The following is an 18618-nucleotide window of genomic DNA, read 5'->3' as shown; positions in this document are numbered from 1 at the left end:
ACCAACTACTACTAGATATCCTCTTGACTTCACCCCTCACGTCAATGATCTTCCACCACTGCCATGTATTACCTTCCAGTGTACAGAAAATCAAAACTAAACCTTGACCTACCCATTGGTGTGAGAGGCAGCTGGTTCTTCGTCCTGATGCCTTTCTGGAACACCTTCAGTTCTTCTAATATATTCTGTATTCAGAGAGGAGGCACCATGACTTCCTGATACACACAATGATACAGTCACCATCCAGATACATCCCTTGTCTGTTACTGGATAATGTCCCAGAATTCCTGGCACCGCTCACCTCTCCTGTCAGCAGCTCAATTATCTTCTAGGATCTTCTTGTTTTTTCTGTCAGGAGTCAAGGAATTAAGAGGAACTGTCATGGGAATCTGTCCACCACCAGATGTTTTCCTCACTACAACATAATCGTGAACTAAAAAAAATTCCCAGCGTGAGTATCAATTGCTATTTACAACAGCCAGAAGGTTTTGCTAGAAAAAAATTAGGGTGTCATGTGACCTCCCAGAATCCTCCTCACCTCTCCGGTCAGGTCTGTGTTTTATTAATAGAGATAAGAGTGATGTCATGTGACCTTACAGAATCCTCCTCACCTCTCCGGTCAGGTCTGTGATTTATTAATAGAGATAAGAGTGATGTCATGTGACCTCCCAGAATCCTCCTCACCTCTCCGGTCAGGTCTGTGATTTATTAATAGAGATAAGAGTGATGTCATGTGACCTCCCAGAATCCTCCTCACCTCTCCGGTCAGGTCTGTGATTTATTAATACAGATAAGAGTGATGTCATGTGACCTCCCAGAATCCTCCTCACCTCTCCGGTCAGGTCTGTGATTTATTAATAGAGATAAGAGTGATGTCATGTGACCTCCCAGAATCCTCCTCACCTCTCCGGTCAGCAGGTAGATGATCTCCAGGGCGAGGTGTATAATGTTCTTCTCTGTCATGTGACTCCATTTTGTCTCCATGCTCAGTCGCTGATCCTTTCGCTCCCTGTTGAAGTATCGCCGTTGAATGAAGCCCCCATGGCACACCAGAATGTGCAGATCACAAAGAGGTCTATAAATAGAGGATACAGCAAAGAGACACATACAGCAAAAGAATACGTAAGAATATATTATATGAGGAAAGGACAAATCTTCATAGTATAATATCTCATAGCTGTCCTATGGAAACACCATAATCATGTTCAGTGAATTGTAACAAAATAACACCAGACTGTGCAACATATAACAGAAAAATTATAAATAGCACCCTCCCCTCCTTCTCCTACTTGCAGCTCACAACACTCTCCCCACTTTCCCAGCTCCACCCAGTTATAACAGGCACTTCCGGGTTCTTGCGTTCCACCAGCCTGCCTCCTCTTCCTGATTCCAGTCCTGCGCTCAGCAGCCCCATCTAGCGGCCCTATTTGCTAACTGCACCGCTTTTCCTTTTGTGATTCTCAGTGAGGACTCGTGCGCCCCTGGTGGGCGGTAGTGGAAGCGCCCAGCAATAACACACACAGGGAAAGGGAGAGGACTGGAACGCAGAACCAGGAAGTCTAGTGAAACGCAAAAAGACAGGAAATGACAATGTGAAAGCAGGAAGTGGATGTAGTTAAGAGAAATGTAGGAGCATTGTTGTTTGGTGTAGGGATGTTGTTTTTTTTTTAAAGGAAGGAAGGTATTTTAGAGTGTTTTTGTGTAATGTTTTGTATTTGGTAGCCTTATATCACTGATATTTAATGTGATAATTATGTCACTTATACAGTATGATACTATACATCCAAGTGTCATCCTCAGATATATTGTCTGTCATTTTTTGTATTTTTCTTCCTGATCTTAAGTTTTCCCAGCTCAAGCCATGGGGAAACGCCGGGTGGCGGTGAAACAAGATTCGCCCAGGTCATCCGCTGGTCTTTTGAAGATGGAGACGGGTGACAGTAGTGACCTGGCTGAGAGGGTACTAAACCTGACCATGAAGATCATCCACCTGCTGACTGGAGAGGTGAGGAGGATTCTGGGAGGTCACATGACATCACTCTTATCTCTATTAATAAAACACAGACCTGATCGCAGAGGTGAGGAGGATTCTGGGAGGTCACATGACATCACTCTTATCTCTATTAATAAAACACAGACCTGACCGGAGAGGTGAGGAGGATTCTGGGAGGTCACATGACATCACTCTTATCTCTATTAATAAAACACAGACCTGACCGGAGAGTTGAGGAGGATTCTGGGAGGTCACATGACATCATTCTTATCTCTAATAATAAAACACAGACCTGACCGGAGAGGTGAGGAGGATTCTGGGAGGTCACATGACATCATTCTTATCTCTAATAATAAAACACAGACCTAACCAGAGAGGTGAGGAGGATTCTGGGAGGTCACATGACATCACTCTTATCTCTATTAATAAAACACAGACCTGACCGGAGAGGTGAGGAGGGTTCCAGGAGGATCATATGAGTATGACATCCCTCTTGCCATTTCAACAGATATTCAACAAGTCTGGTGACCATGTAACAATCAAAGTGCCTCCACCTCACCTCTTGATACCCAAGAAAAAGGATAAGATTCTAGAAGTCACCCAGAAGATCATTGATCTGCTGACAGGAGAGGTGAGCGGTGCCGGGAATTCTGGGACATTATCCAGTAACAGACAAGGGATGTGTCTGGATGGTGACTGTATCATTGTGTGTGTCAGGTTCCTATAAGGTGTCAGGATGTCACTGTCTATTTCTCCATGGAGGAGTGGGAGTATATAGAAGGACACAAGGATCTCTACAAGGACGTCATGATAGAAAACCAGCTGCCCCTCACATCACCAGGTATGTTGTCATTTATTTTGTATTGACAGGGAAATGAGAGGGAAGCAGTTATGGGATTCCCATTGACAGTAGACATGGTCTCACCCAAGGTGCAGTGTCCACGTTGCACCTTCATTCTCACCAGAGCATCACGAAAGTAGTGACGGAACAGTGACCCTTGTGGCCCACAGCCTACCTTGCTGCGAGTTGTCACAAGTCACAGCCCTCAGGATTGCATCACCAAGGAGATTGCAGTAACAGAATGGCTACTAGATGGTGACTGGTCTGTGGCATTAAATCTGATCAAATTAGAGGCTGAGGTCAAGGTAGGTGGCAGGCAAGAATTAAAGCATAGGTCAAGGCAGACGGCACGCAGGGGTCAAGGCAAGGAAGAGCATCAGCAACAAGGGCAGAAGATACAGGCAGACTTAGTCTGGGTCAGTAACAAGCAAGGCAATGAAATGTCAGTTGCAGGAACAAGGTAGTTAACAAGAAGTTACAGCACCAACTACCATAAGAGAAGGATTCTAAATTCCCTCCTAAACGTGTGCACGCCCAGCATCGGGGATGCAAGCCAATGCATGCTAATGCATGCATGTGCACCGACATGCTCACGTGTACGCTCGCAGTCAGCCATAGTCAGAAGGTCACAACCCAGTGCAATAACCTGCACATGGATCCCTCACCAAAGGCAGCTTTTGGCTTCTCATGGTGTGTATGATGGAAGGCCTTAACCAACCTGGTTGAGTGGACGTTACTTGAAGGTTCCCACAAATTCTCCTCCAAACTGAACCTGACTATTTGATAAGGTACTAAAGACGCCTTGATGACTTTTTGGAATCCACAATCACCTCAACTTCAAATTCCTCACTGCCATCTACAAGGATGGGAGGTGGCAGAGGAGGTGATCTCCAAGGAAATAGATCTGGAGATACTGGCTACAAGCATGGAACACAGGGTGGACATATGATGGGTCTGGATTAATGACCATTTGGATACAGGCACTTAAATCCAGGACCTAACTTCTTAGAGGGGCACTGCCATTTCAGTTTGGTAGTGGAAGCCAAATAGAATATACCTGAGATATTACTCCAGAATTTTGTTTGTCCTCTCATTTGGTTCGAAGATGGTACCCCAAAAATAAAGAAAAGTTAATCTGCAACTTCCTACAGAATGCTTGCCAGAACTTTGAGGTGAACTGCGCTCCTCTGTGAGAAACAATGTCGTCAGGAACACCATGGAGCCTAATAAGTTATTTAATGAAGACCTCCATTGTGGCTGTGGCAGAAGATGTTCCCTTTACAGGGACGAAGTAAGCCATCTTGATAAGTATATCAACAACCACATAAATGGAATTACATCCTCCAGACATGGCGATGTCCACAATAAATATATTGATATACTCCAGAGACGGGTTGTAATTGGTAAGGGCCTATGTAAACCTCAGGGTTATTGCTCTTGTACCAGGAGCAAGTTGAACAGAAAGAGGCAACCAACTTGCAATGCTTGACATAATTACGCCACCAGAAGGTCCGCTGTACTAGTTCCTAAATCCTGCAGACCAAAAGTGGCCAGATTGGGGTGGATCTGAGGTCAGACACCCGAAGAGCCCTCAGGACATCTGAGATCATACACCCGAAGAGCCTTCAGGACATCTGAGGTCATACACCCGAAGAGCCTTCAGGACATCTGAGGTCATACACCTGAAAAGCCTTCAGGACATCTGAGGTCACACACCTGAAAAGCCTTCAGGACATCTGAGGTCATACACCCGAAAAACCTTCAGGACATTTGAGGTCATACACATTAAGAGCCTTCAGGACGTTAGTCTTGCTTTCCTACATCAACAAGCCATTAGACAGATGGAGGTATATTTTAGGATCAAGTATGACTTTAGGACCTCCTTCACCCGAGCCATGAGATTGGGCTGCATCATCAGGTGGTTCTTTGCATATAGAATGGTGTCAGAAGAGGCAGGAGCAGAATCGTCTAAAATAGTCTAAAACTACATAGCAGCCAGCAACTGTTGAGACAGTCAATACTTTGGTCAAAAGTTATCTTGATCAGTGCAGAGGTCAAAAATATGTAACACACAGTGCAGAGGTCAGGAGTACTGTATGTAACACACAGTGCAGAGGTCAGGAATATGTTACACATAGTGCAGAGGTCAGGAGTATGCAACACACAGTGCAGAGGTCAGGAATATGTTATTCTTAGTGCAGAGATCAGGAATATGTTAAACATAGTCCAGAGGTCAGGAATATGTTACACGTAATGCAGAGGTCAGGATTATGTAACACACAGTTCAGAGATTGGGAATATGTTGCACACAGTGCAGAGGTCAGGAGTATGTAACACACAGTGCAGAGATTGGGATTATGTTACACACAGTGCAGAGGTCAGGAGTATGCAACACATAATGCAGAGGTCAGGATTATGTTACACATAGTGCAGCGGTCAGGAGTATGTAACATGCAGTGCAGAGGTCAGGAGTTTGTAACACACAGTGCAGAGGTCTTGAGAATGTAACACATAATGCAGAGGTCAGGAATATGTTACACATAGGGCAGAGGTCAGGAATATGTTACTCATAATGCAGAGGTCAGGCATATGTAACACACTGTACAGAGGTCAGGAATTTGTAATACACTGTACAGAGGTCAGGAATTTGTAACACACAGTGCAAAGGTCAGGAGTTTGTAACACACAGTGCAAAGGTCAGGAGTATGTAACACACAGTGCAAAGGTCAGGCATATGTAACACACTGTACAGGGGTCAGGAATATTTAACACACAGTGCAGAGGTCAGGCGTATGTAGCACACTGTACAGAGGTCAGGAATATGTAACATACAGTGCAGAGGTCAGGAATATGTAACATACAGTGCAGAGGTCAGGAGTATGTAACACACAGTGCAGAGATGGGTTGTTTCTGACATCCTTGTTTGCAGAGTTGAACTCAACCTCCTGCACCTTGATATAACCTGATAGATCAGCAGAGCCAATCTTGGAAGTTTATTTACGGTTCTCCATTAACTGAGGACATGCTTTCCTGTGGGTGGTTGCATCAATCTTCTAAAGTCTGAGGATGACCTTAGTTTTTGCCCCCTGCCTTAGTGAGTTGGTAAAGATATCCTTTAGATCCTTTAGATGCAGAAAAAAATATATAGAGACTACATCAACTTTAGTTGACCAATGTACGGTACTCTGCAAAAGTTTTAGCCAGGTGTGAAGAAATGCTGCAAAGAATGCTCTAAAAAATATATATTTTATATATTTCTTTTGATCAATTTACAAAATGCAAAGTGAGCGAACAGAAGAAAAATCTAAGTCAAATCAATATTTGGTGTCACCACCCTTTGGCTTCAAACCAGCATTAATTCTTACACTTGCACAAAGTCTGGGATTTTGTAGGATTAGAGTCAGGTGTATGATTAACCAATTATATCAAGCAGGTGCCAATGGTCATCAATTTCATAGGTAGGTTGAAACAGTCATTAACTGAAACAGAAACCGTGTAAGAGGCTTAAAGCTGGGTGAGGAACAGCCAAACTCTGCTACTAAGGTGAGGTTGTGGAAGACGGTTTCATGTCACAGGTCAAACACCATGACAAGACTAGCGCAGCAACAAGACACAAGGTAGGTATACTGCATCAGCGAGGTCTCTCCCAGGCAAAAATTTCAAAGCAGACTGGGGTTTCAATATGTGCTGTTCAAGCTATTTTGAAGAAGCACAAAGAAATGAGCAATATTGAGGACTGTAAACGCAGTGGTCGGCCAAGAAAACTTAATGCAGCAGATGAAAGACACATCATGCTTACTTCCCTTTGACATCGGAAGATGTCCAGCAGTACCATCAGCACAGAACTGGCAGAAACCAGTGGGACCCAGGTATACCCATCTACTGTCTGGTGATGTCTGGCCAGAAGTGATCTTCATGGAAGAATTGCGGCCAAAAAGCCAAACCTCTGACATGGAAACAAGGCTCAGTGACTCAACTATGCAGCAAAACATAGGAACTGGGGTGCAGAAAAATGGCAGCAGGTGCTCTGGACTGATGGGTCAAAATATAAAATATTTTGCTGTAGCAGGAGGCAGTTTGTTGGCAAAGGGCCTGGGAGGTGTACAATAATGTGTCTGCAGCCAACTGTGAAGCATGGTGGAGTTTCTGTGCATGTTTTGGGCTGCATTTCTGCAAATGGAGTTGGAGATTTGGTCAGGATCAATGGTGAGAAATACAGACAGATACTTATCCTTTATGCCAATTAATTTATTCTGCAACAGGACAAGGACCCCAAACATACAGCCAGTGTCATTAAGAACTATCTTCATCGTAAAAAAGAACAAGGGGTCCTGGACGTGATTGTTTGGCCCCCACAGAGCCCTGATCTCAACATCATGGAGTCTGTCTGGGATGACATGAAGAGACAGAAGGATTTAAGGCAGCCGACATCTACAAAAGATATGTGCTTAGTTCTCCAAAGATGTTTGGAATACCCTACCTGCCGAGTTCCTTCAAAAACTGTGTGCAAGTGTACCTTGAATTATTGATGCTGGTTGGAAGGCAAAGGGTGGCCACATCAAACTATTAACACTTCTATTTCTGAAATTTCACAGTATTTTTTTCACATTTGCCGAAAATTTGCAATAACAGCACTTCTACCAATAAGAGACATAAAAAGACATCACGAACAAACTGGTAACCTACATGCATTTATATTTCACAGATTTACACGAAGGGTCTGGGACACTACAGACACGCTGCACTCTAAAGGAGAGATTGCAGTTCGAAGCAGATGGAGATTTTTGGCCATGTAGAACTCAAAACTCATCACCAATTACCAAGGATTTTCCTAACAGTGTCCCCGTTACAGAGCAACGCGTTTCGTCTCCTCATATTGAAAAAGAGATGGGCAAAAACAATCTGGCCCACTGCATGTCCTTACTCAAAGAGAAATCATCTTCAGATGTCAAAGGAAACTTTTTGGAACAAACTATACAGCTGGACACTACATCTTTTCAGGACGGAGGCAGGAGAGTACCAGAAGTTAATGAAAACTCTGTCTCAAGTAAACAAATTACTGAGCCAGCCCATCCTTCGAAACCACCATCAGAGAAAGCAAAAGTCAAAAAGCCAAAGAGACGAAAGACAAAAACCCACAGCGATGGGTGCAAAAACACCTTGACCAGCAGCTCTAACGTCCTTCAACACCAAGTCCATAAAAGTCTGAAACTGTACTCGTGCCCCGAGTGTGGGAAGACTTTTCGAGTAAGGTCAAAGCTTAAAAACCACCAAAAGGTTCACACTGGGGAAAAGCCATTTTCGTGCGAAGAGTGCGGGAAGTGTTTTGCAGAAAGAGGGAACCTAAAGAGCCACTTGAGAACCCACTCTGGGGAGAGGCCGTTTTCTTGCAAGGAGTGCGGGAAGTGTTATACGGCAGGATCCACGCTTAAGGTCCACTTGCGGTCTCATTCCAAGGAGAAGCCATACTCTTGTCCTACTTGCGGGAAGAATCTCATCAGCAGAAGAAGTCTTATCTTACACCTTCGGAATCACACAGGGGAAAAGCCCTACGTGTGCTCAGAATGCGGGAAGGACTTCAATTGGAAGTCTGACCTGAAAAGACATCTGATGACTCACCTGGGAGAGAAACCATTTTCCTGCGAGGAATGTGGCAAACGCTTTTCGAAGAAGCAGTCGCTGGTCCTACACAAACAGATTCACACCACAGAGAAGCCCTACGTGTGCACTATGTGTGGGGTGCGTTTTTCCAATAATATGCTCCTCCTTGTTCACAAGACGACTCACTCTCATGAGAAATCTTATCCGTGCTCCGAGTGCGGAAAGAGTTTCTCTACTAATATGAGTCTTCAGACTCATAGGAGGATTCATTCCGCTGTCAAGTCCTATTCGTGTTCGGAATGCGGCAAATCCTTTGTCCAGAAGTCACTCCTGATCAAGCACCAGGTGACTCATACTGGGGAACGACCTTTTTTGTGCTCCGATTGCGGGAAGTGTTTTCCCCGTAAGGATGCGCTGACTGTTCACCAGAGAAGGCATCTGGTAGAAAAGCCATATTTGTGTTCTTTGTGTGGAAAATCCTTTCACATAAACTCTGCGCTGGTTGTCCACCAACGAATCCACACGGGGGAGCGGCCTTATACTTGCTCTGAGTGCGGGAAGTGTTTTACCCAAAGTTCTGCACTGGCTGTTCACCAGAGAAGACATACCGGAGAAAAGCCATATACATGTTCTGAGTGCGGGAAATCCTTTACCCAGAAAGCGGGACTGAACACCCACAAGCGAACCCACACTGACAAATGGTCTTATACTTGTTCAGTCTGTGGGAAGTCCTTTAGGTGCCGTTCCTACCTCACCCAACATCAGAAGGTCCACTTGTCAGAGAGTTCCCTTCCCAAATAACATACTGTATGTGCTAAATCGCCAGCATTATTGGCAGCATGCAGTATTATATTTTCTTAATTTGAAACTTTTTTTGTGGCTTATTATATCTGACCCAAGTCCACTCACCTCTCAGACATATAACAAAATCAGTCATAAACCCTACTGAATTAAAGAGCTAAATAGAAACCTGTTGGACCGGGATTTGGACCCACAACCTTTGCTGCACGCGGCAGTGGCTCCTCTTGCTAAGTCATCTGAGATGCTGGACAGCTTCCTGTCTGATCCTTTAGACCTTCTTGCCTTATTTCTTGTTTCTGATGAACCTTGAACTCTTTGCTCCTCCCCTGATTTAGGTCAGGATCTGTAATTCCTGTTTGCCAGATTATTGTCCTCTTTCTCCATCCGATATCTTGCACCTTTGTGTACCTGCAGCTGTCCTTATTTCCACTACCACTCAATACTGACCTTTGGCTTGTTCCTTGACAATGCTTCTGCTTGATCCCAACCTGCAACCACTTGTTACCAACCTTTGGCTTGTTTACCAACTACGCCTGTGCTTGATCCCAACCTGCAACCACTTGCTACCGACCTTTGGCTTGTTTACCGACTATGCATTTGCTTGAGGTCAACCTGAAACAACTTGCTACCGACCTTTGGCTTGTTTACTGACTACACTTCTGCTTGATCCCAACCTGCAACCACTTGTTACTGATCTTTGGCTTGTTTACTGATTACACTTCTGCTTGATTCCAACCTATAAAAATTTGTTACCAACCTTTGGCTTGTTTACTGACTACGCTTCTACTTGATCCCAACCTGCAACCGCTTGTTACCAATCTTTGGCTTGTTTACTGACTACGCTCCTACTTGATCCCAACCTGGAACCACTTGTTACCAACCTATGGCTTGTTTAATGACTACACTTCTGCTTGATCCGAACCTGCAACCACTTGTTACCGATCTTTGGCTTGTTTACTGACTACGCTTCCACTTGATCCCAGCCTAGAACCACTTGTTACCAATCTTTGGCTTGTTTACTGACTATGCCTCTACTTGATCCCAGCCTGCAACCACTTGTTACCAATCCTTGGCTTGTTTACTGACTACGCTTCTACTTGATACTGACTTTTGGCTTGTTTAATGACTACACTTCTGCTTGATCCCAACCTGCAACCACTTGTTATCAATATTTGGCTTGTTTACTGACTACGCTTCTACTTGATCCCAACCTGGAACCACTTGTTACTGACCTTTGGCTTGTTCACTGACTACGCTTCTGCTTGATCCTTACCTGCTATATCTGCTACTGGATCCTGGCTTGCTTACCTCCCTGTGGGGCGATCCTGAAAATGGCGACCTGGTGCTAACATGTAGCAAAACCCATCCCCACCATCAGGAACCCTGATAACAGAACAAATAGTGTTTTAGATTCCAGCTAGAAGGGACAGCTTTGTCTGATGACCTTGTGCAAGCCTATAGAATGCTTGGGTGAAAGGCCCAGGTGTATACAGTTAAAAGCAGCTTCATCCTGGCTCCATCCAGGCCACGCCCTTGATGCGTTTCACCCTGCCCACAGGGCTTAGTCATGCTTAAACCCTGTAGGTGGAGTGAAATGCATCGGGGGCATTTCAGATTTTAGCTAGAAGGGACAGCTTGGTCTGATGAGCTTGTTCAAGCCTAAAGCATGCTTGGGTGAAACACATTAGATGGTGGTCCTAGGGTGGGTTATTGCCATGCTTGTAGAGAGTTAGAAGAATATGTCAGATGAGCAGTAGCTTTTCTCTTTATCATTTTATCATTAGTTTTTCCTTGACTGTTTCTGTGAAGTCAATTATGTACATTCAATTCCACCAAAAAATTGTAAAATTTGCAATCTCTGAACCAAAGAAGGGAAAAATCTTTATAAAACCGACTCTAGTTTCCTTTAAAGGGTAACTCCACTTTTGTAGGAAAAAAATTGCAAATAAAAAAAAAATATATATAGTGCATACAATTGCTACACAAGTCATGTTGTAATAGAATGTAATTAAAAAAATGGCTTTTCCTTTTCAACCTGTAGTCATTTTCTGTAAAATGCCATATGGTATACAGAACGCCCCCCAGAAAAGTCAATTCCTGCTTGTGTGATTGGCTCATTGATTTTCCCAGAAATCTGCACTAAGGTACAAGTCTGTTTTGGACATCTCCTCCAACAAAAATGTCATTTTTGGTGAGATACTCCCAAAGGGAAATCACGTCTAAAGGGGTGGAGACCCTGCCACTTTCCTCAGAGCCCTGCAAAGCCGGCAGCTGATTGGTAATTATAAAATCACCCCCATTCACAATCACTGAGCTCATGGACACAGAGAAACAAACAGCTATTTCTTCAGGATAACAAAAGGTGGGAATCTGCAACAAAGTGTGCTACCTTCCCTGCAATGTACATAGATCACCCAGAGGGGAATGTTTTTCTTCCTCAACAAAAGTGGAGTTACTCTATAAGTTTCTCTCCTGGTTTGGACTACAAACATGTCCTACTCTCTTCGTTACCTGTGAGGGAGGAGACTTATAGTTTGCAGAAGATGTATTGGAAGGAAGATAAAGTTGAGATTCAGTTAAATTCACATGAAGTTACACAGTTAACTGGTATTTTCTGTTCTTTCAAAATATACTTAGCCTGGGAAAAAATAAAACTAATAAAACCATCATATTTAAGACCCATTGGATGCAAGAAAAAAAAAGGAAATAGAGTCTACTTCACCATTATTAGAATATGTAATATTTTATATATATACACATACACACACACACACATATACACATACAGGGCTTTTTTTTCTTCAGAGAGTGCAAGTACTCCCCATTTCCAAGTTACCCCTTGTCTTCTCCCTCTATCACCTCTGACCTCACCATCACTTGGTTTCACCCCCCACCACCTCCGAGCAACATACTTTGGTTCCACCTCCGAATCCTATCCCTTGGTTCCACCCCCTACCCATCTCCCAGTACTATCCCTTGGTTACAAGAAAAAGAACCGCTGCTCCAGGTGTATAGAGATAAGGCTGATTGGAGTGTCTTGCAGAGTCCTAGCCCCGGCCCGCCCCCGTGGGAAACTTGGAAAGAAGAAAAAAATGGCTGCGCATCCAGAACTTCTGATTGCCTTTTATTTGGTCACGTATTCTCTCTTCTTTCCAACTATCCCTTGGTTCCACCCCCTACCCACCTCCCAGTACCATCCCTTGGTTCTACCCCCTACCTACCTCCCAGTACCATCCTTTGGTTCCACCCCCTGCCTACCTCCAAGTACCATCCCTTGGTTTCACCCCTTACGCACCACCAAGTTCCATCACTTGGTTCCACCCTCTACCCACCTCCCAGTACCATCCTTTGGTTCCACCCCCTGCCTACCTCCAAGTACCATCCCTTGCTTTCACCCCTTACCCACTACCAAGTTCCATCACTTGGTTCCACCCTCTACCCACCTCCCAGTCCCACCCCTTGGTTCCCTTCACTACCCACCTCCCAGTCCCATCCCTTGATTCCACCCTCTAGTCACCTCCCAGTCCCATCCCTTGGTTCCACCCTCTGCCTACCTCCCAGTACCATCCCTTGGTTCCACCCTCTACCCACCTCCCATTCCCATCCCTTGGTTCCACCTCCGAATCCCATCCCTTGGTTCCACCCCCTGCCCACCTCCCAGTACCATCCCTTGGTTCCCCCCTCTACTCACCTCCCAGTCCCATCCCTTGGTTCCACCCTCTGCCCACCTCCCAGTACCATCCCTTGGTTCCACCTCCGAGTCCCATCCCTTGGTTTCACTCCCTACCCACCTCCGAGTCACATCCCTTGGTTCCACCCCCTACCCACATACCAGTCCCATCTCTTGTTTTTACCCCTTACCCACCTCCCAGTCCCATTCCTTGGTTCCACCCTCTACCCACCTCCCAGTACCATCTATATATATATATATATATATATATAAAATCCAAAACTGGTTTAGAGGCACTCATGGGACTTGCAGAGGAGGAAGATATATGAGTAACCGCACCTCTATAAATGAGGAGACACCATGAATAAACTTGTAATCCACATGCATTTATATTCAACAGATTTGTCCAAACGGTCTGAGATACTACTGGCACCACATAGTAAAAAGGAGAAATTGAATTTTAAAGAAGATGGAGGTTGTTGGCCCCAAAGAACCCAAAACCAATCACCAATTACCAAGGATTCTAACAGTGCCAATGTCCCAGTTACTGAGCGATGCGTTTCCTCTCCTGATATTGAAAAGGAGGTAGACAAAACAGATCTGGAAGCCGACTTACGTAAGAAGGAAGACTTTTTGGAACAAAACATACAGCTGGACTCGAGATCTTGTCAGGATGGAGACCGGAGAGCAGGGCAAGCCTGTTCATCCAAACCACCATCAGAGTGGGCAGAAACAAAGACCCAAACTGACAAACGGCACGAAAACACCTTCCCCAGCAGCTCTGACTTTCTCCAACATCAGCCCATACACAAAGGGCCTCCTTCTCAGCCTTGTTTGGACAAAATAGGGCAGCTGGAGAAACATCAGAAAGTCCCTTCGAGTGTGAAACTGTACCCGTGCCCCGAGTGCGGGAAGACCTTTGGGGTGAGGTCACAGCTTAAAAGGCACCTAAAGGTTCACACCGGGGAAAAGCCGTTTTCATGCAAGGATTGCGGTAAGTGTTTTGCGGAGAGATCGACGCTCAAGATCCACTCGCGGACTCATTCTGGTGAGAGGCCGTTTCCATGTAAGGACTGCGGGAAGTGTTTTAAAGAGAAATCGCTGCTTAAGTTACACTCGCGGTCTCACTCAGGGGAGAAGCCGTACTCTTGTCCTACGTGCGGGAAGAGTTTCATCAGTAGACGTCGTCTCGTTTTACACTTACGGAATCACACGGGGGAAAAGCCGTATGCGTGCTCAGAGTGCGGGAGGGGCTTCAACTGGGAGTATGACCTAAAAAGACACCGGATGACTCACACGGGAGAGAAACCATTTTCCTGCGAGGAATGCGGCAAATGCTTCTCGCAGAAGCGGTCGCTGGTCCTACACAAAGAGATTCACACCGGGGAGAAGCCCCACGTGTGCTCTGTGTGTGGAATGAGTTTTGCCCAACGTTTGCTCCTCGTCGTTCACAAGACTTCTCATTCTGGTGAAAAACCTTATAAGTGTCCCGAGTGCGGGAGTTGTTTTTCCAGGAAGTCACACCTCGTCACTCACCAAAAGCTCCATGCTGAGAAAAAGCCCTTTGCCTGCTCTGAGTGCGGGAAAAGCTTCTCCAGCAATATACGTCTTCAAACCCACAAGAGAATTCATTCTGCTGACCACTCCTATTCGTGTTCAGAGTGCGACAAATCCTTTCTCCACAAATCGGTGCTGATCAAGCACCAGGTGACTCATACCGGGGAACGGCCTTTTTCATGCTCAGAGTGCGGGAAGTGTTTTCCCCGTAAAGGGGATCTGACTGTTCACCAGAGGAGGCATCTGGTAGTAAAGCCGTATTCATGTTCCTGGTGTGGAAAATCCTTTCATTTGCACAACGCACTGGTCAACCACCAACGAATCCACACGGGAGAAAGGCCTTATACTTGCCCTGAGTGTGGGAAGTGTTTTACTCAACGTGGCGCGCTGACGGCCCACCAGAGGACACACACAGGAGAAAAGCCATATACGTGTCCGGAGTGTGGGAAACCCTTCACCACAAAGTCAGGACTGAACAACCACAAGCGAACCCACACTGGCGAACGGCCTTACGCTTGTTCAGACTGTGGGAAGACCTTTACGTGCCGTTCCTACCTCACCCAACACCAGAAGGCCCACTCTTCAGAGACTTCACTTCCCAATTAGCATACCTGTTAGTTGGCAGAATTATTGGCAGCATCATTTTTTTCTGATTTGAACTCCTCAAACATATAACAAAAAATCATTCATAAACCTTACTGAAGCAAAGAACTAAACCACTAGGTCAGGGTTTCTCAACCAGGGTTCCATAGAACCATAGGGTTCTGTGACAGTAGGAGGCCCTGCCCCTACTGTATAAATGTAGGAGAAAAGGATTCAGGATTTGCATTAAGGGTTAATGCGAAGTTCCAGACTATCGTTTCTGAGTGGAGAAAGCTGTGTTTTTGGTTTTCTCCGGATTCTGTAGTCTCAGATTGGGGCCTGGAGCTTGATGGGTGAGACGGAACCTTCAATCCTTTTACCAGGTTCCTAAAGCCTGTGTGCAGACACCGGTGTGCATGGTCATTATATACTCAAGCCTGAGAATAGTTTAGGGCTCCCATTTTGGAGATGGGAAGTCTCACCCAGGGGCGGAGATGCTGCAGCCAGGAGTCAAGAGACAGAAGGCCTCCGCCTAGGGGTAGAAGATACCCCAGCCAGGGGTCAGGGGACAGAAGGCCTAAACCAGGGGTCAGAGGTGCTCCAGCCAGGGGACAGCAAGTCCCACCTAGGGGTAGAAGATACCCCAGCCAGAGGTCAGGGGACAGAAGGTCTCACCCAGGGGTCAGAGGTGCTCCAGCCAGGAGACAGGAGGCCTTAACCAGAGGTCAGAGGTTCTCCAGGCAGGAGACAGGAGGCCTTAACCAGGGGTCTGAGGTGTCCCAGCCAGAAGACAGAAGGTCTCACCCAAGGGTCAGAGCCATGAAACAAGAGGTCCTACCTGTTATGGAACCGCTTCCCACACTCCGCTTGAGTGCTTCCGTCATTTACCACTGCATCCAGTCTGAATATAGATATTAGCTATTATAACCGCATATTACAACCAAGAACTAGGCAGGACTCATTTGGCTGCAAAGCTGGAACTGTTTATATGAACAAGAATGCAGGCTTTTATACACTTGAGAAGGAGGTTCCCCCCTTCTGATCATATTACCCTAACAATACAAACTGTAACCAGAAACATAAATTAACATGAGATAATTAATTAGTCATTTAACCAGCCTAGGTGACTCAGATGTCTGACCTTTCAGGTCAGACTTGTCATCTCCTAGCTCACAAACTACAATACGCATTATCATAAGTATAAACACAGAACTCCTTCACACAACACATTAGGGCAGGGGGCCCCAGACAGGTGGCTTGCTGATGACATCACCATCTGCTATGAGTCCCACCCTGGCAGAGACCATCATGGCCTTTTTAATAATGTTCTTTTGCATTACATAACAGGACATCTTCATAAATGTTTGTAGCTCCCTCAAATGCCAGGGCCCATAGTCGGTAGGCAAGAGGCTAGCATTCAGTCCCCTCCAAAAGCCTCTGTCCTGGGTGAGTCTATCACACCACCTAGGGGTCAGAGATACCTCAGCCAGGGGTCAGGGGAAAGAAGGTCTATACCAGGGGTCAGAGGTGCCCCAGCCAGAAGACAGAAGCTCTCACCCAGGGGTCAGAGGTGCCCCAGCCATGAGACAGGAGGTCTTGTTCCAGGAGTCCCATGGGCTCCTTTCCGGGTGTCAGGAGAACCCCAATCCAGAGGCCAGGAGTGGGCCATGCAGCAGGGTGCTGCGACTAAAGGCTAAGCAAGCCAAGTAAACCAGGATAGCTGGCAAACACAGTCAGAGGGACTGGTATAAAGAGCTGCTGCTGACAAGGGAGCCAGGTGGCTCTGCATTTTCAATTGACTGTTGATGGTGGAAACCCCTGCGTGGGCAACTGATGTTTATATGAACTTTCCATTTTGTTCAATAAAAGTGGGCGGCTACGCCCTAAAATACAGTTTGGACTGGCGCAGCTCTTTGGAAAAGCACCTACCACATGAGTATAATCACCCCAATACCATAGAGGTTGCTAGGGATTCTTTGAGCAATGAGCAATTTCTGCCTCTCAGATAAGTTCCCTCTGACACCATTTATCTTTTTAGCTATCTGAATTCTTCCTAATGACCACAACTGTAAGGACCATTCTTCCCACTGACCATCACACTAATGTATCATGAGTTGTAGATATAGTCATTTTTTGGCACGGGTTCCCTGAGACCAGGAAGTGGATGGCTGCACACTTCAGTGGGACGCAGGATGCAGGAGAGCTGTTGACGTGTTTCACACCACAAGGCACTTACTCATAACCTAACCCAACCCATAAGATTATAAGTAATTCCTTGTAGTGTGAAACGCGTCAACAGCTCTCCTGTGTCCTTGTGCTGTGAGTTATTTTATTGATTCTTCGTTGGAATAGTCTTTTGCATATGGAAAGTGTCCCACTGAAGTGCGCAGCCTTACACTTTCTCTGTTTCTGCGGCTGCGAGCCGGGCGAGTGCCTTGCATGTGAGAACCCTGGAAGGGATATTGCAGACCTACCTGGAGCGGTGCTTTGTTTGTTTAAACTCAAAAAGCCAATTTCCTGATAACTAGTGATGAGCTAAACCAAGGGTCTCCAAACTTTCTAAATAAAGTGCCAGTTTACTGTACTTCAGACTTTAAGGGGGGCCGGACTGTGGCCAGTGGTAGTAGAAAATATCCTGAAGTAAGTGAGAAAAAAGAATGCCCCGTCACTGGGAGGAATTGTACCCCATCATTGGTGTCATTGGGAGAAATTGTACCCCATCATTAGTGTCATTGGGAGGAATTCTACCCCATCATTGGTGTCATTGGGAGGAATTCTACCCCATCATTGGTGTCATTGGGAGGAATTCTACCCCATCATTGGGAGGAATTATACCCCATCGTTGGTGTCATTGGAAGGAATCGTGCCCCATCATTGGTGTCAGTGGTGGAATTGTGCCCCATTGTTGGTATCAGTGGATGAAATAGGGAAAAGTAAATAAATTGGCACACTATACGTGATGCTGTAAAAACGTGTTAGAAACAAGAAAATATCAAACAAATAACAGAAGTCCAAAAGCTATAAAAACATCTAGTCCAATAACAGATATAGAAGAGGCATATATGTTGAAATGGTGTAGCGGCCCCAGTTATATGCAAAACCACCTCTGTGCTGTTGAAAATATTATGTTGAGCCAATACTTGTGATCACCAAGTGTACCGTGACCTCGGTTAAAAATTGACTCTTACCGGAACAGATAGACCCTATTACGGAGTCTAATTAACCTGTAAGTTGTAATCTAATCATAAAGGGGTTCAAGAGACACCATGTAGTAGAAATCCTATAGTATCTCACAATCTCCAGTGAGTGTTAAATCAATGCCATCCATGTATTTCCACAAGATTCACCATAAAATTAAAATAGAAAGACCCACATAGTGTAAAACTGTATGTAAGTTTAAATAGAATCCAAAGATATGTAGAACTACTCACAATGTTAAAATCGACAAGCACTTATATGCAAAGTACGTTCCGAGGCAATGTTGAAAGCAATCCAAACGTTTACGAGTACAAACAAGCGTAGCGACATCACACGTGTTAGCTCCGCCCTTTGCGTTTCGTCATAACTGATGTC

At 45.4% G+C, this 18618-nt stretch overlaps 3 protein-coding genes across 5 annotated transcripts in view; 2 read left to right on the top strand and 1 right to left on the bottom strand.

The window, feature by feature from the left end:
• Positions 1–18618, bottom strand: part of LOC141106628 (uncharacterized) — an 85762-nt gene that overhangs the window by 7725 nt on the left and 59419 nt on the right. The gene's annotated exons all lie outside the window — the stretch shown is intronic.
• Positions 1553–16938, top strand: LOC141106578 (uncharacterized). 3 transcript variants are annotated; one of them, XM_073597464.1, is made up of 5 exons: positions 1553–1626; positions 1845–2005; positions 2502–2624; positions 2711–2834; positions 13307–16938. In XM_073597464.1, exons 2-5 carry the CDS (start codon positions 1862–1864, stop codon positions 15067–15069), a joined length of 2154 nt encoding a protein of 717 aa, XP_073453565.1. In that variant the 5' UTR covers positions 1553–1626; positions 1845–1861; the 3' UTR covers positions 15070–16938. The 3 variants fall into 3 exon arrangements, with proteins under 3 accessions (XP_073453565.1, XP_073453564.1, XP_073453566.1); XM_073597463.1 differs by having other exon boundaries at positions 1590–1681; XM_073597465.1 differs by lacking the exons at positions 1553–1626; positions 1845–2005; positions 2502–2624; positions 2711–2834 and adding an exon at positions 8376–8573.
• LOC141105439 (uncharacterized) lies at positions 8592–11987 on the top strand. Its single transcript, XM_073595293.1, has one exon. It carries the CDS (start codon positions 8592–8594, stop codon positions 9234–9236), a length of 645 nt encoding a protein of 214 aa, XP_073451394.1. The 3' UTR covers positions 9237–11987.

Source organism: Aquarana catesbeiana, linkage group LG08 (genome assembly GCF_042186555.1).
Source record: "Aquarana catesbeiana isolate 2022-GZ linkage group LG08, ASM4218655v1, whole genome shotgun sequence".
Lineage (NCBI taxonomy): Eukaryota > Metazoa > Chordata > Amphibia > Anura > Ranidae > Aquarana > Aquarana catesbeiana.
Note: the sequence above shows the minus strand (reverse complement) of the source record. Positions and strands in the feature narration are given on the sequence as shown.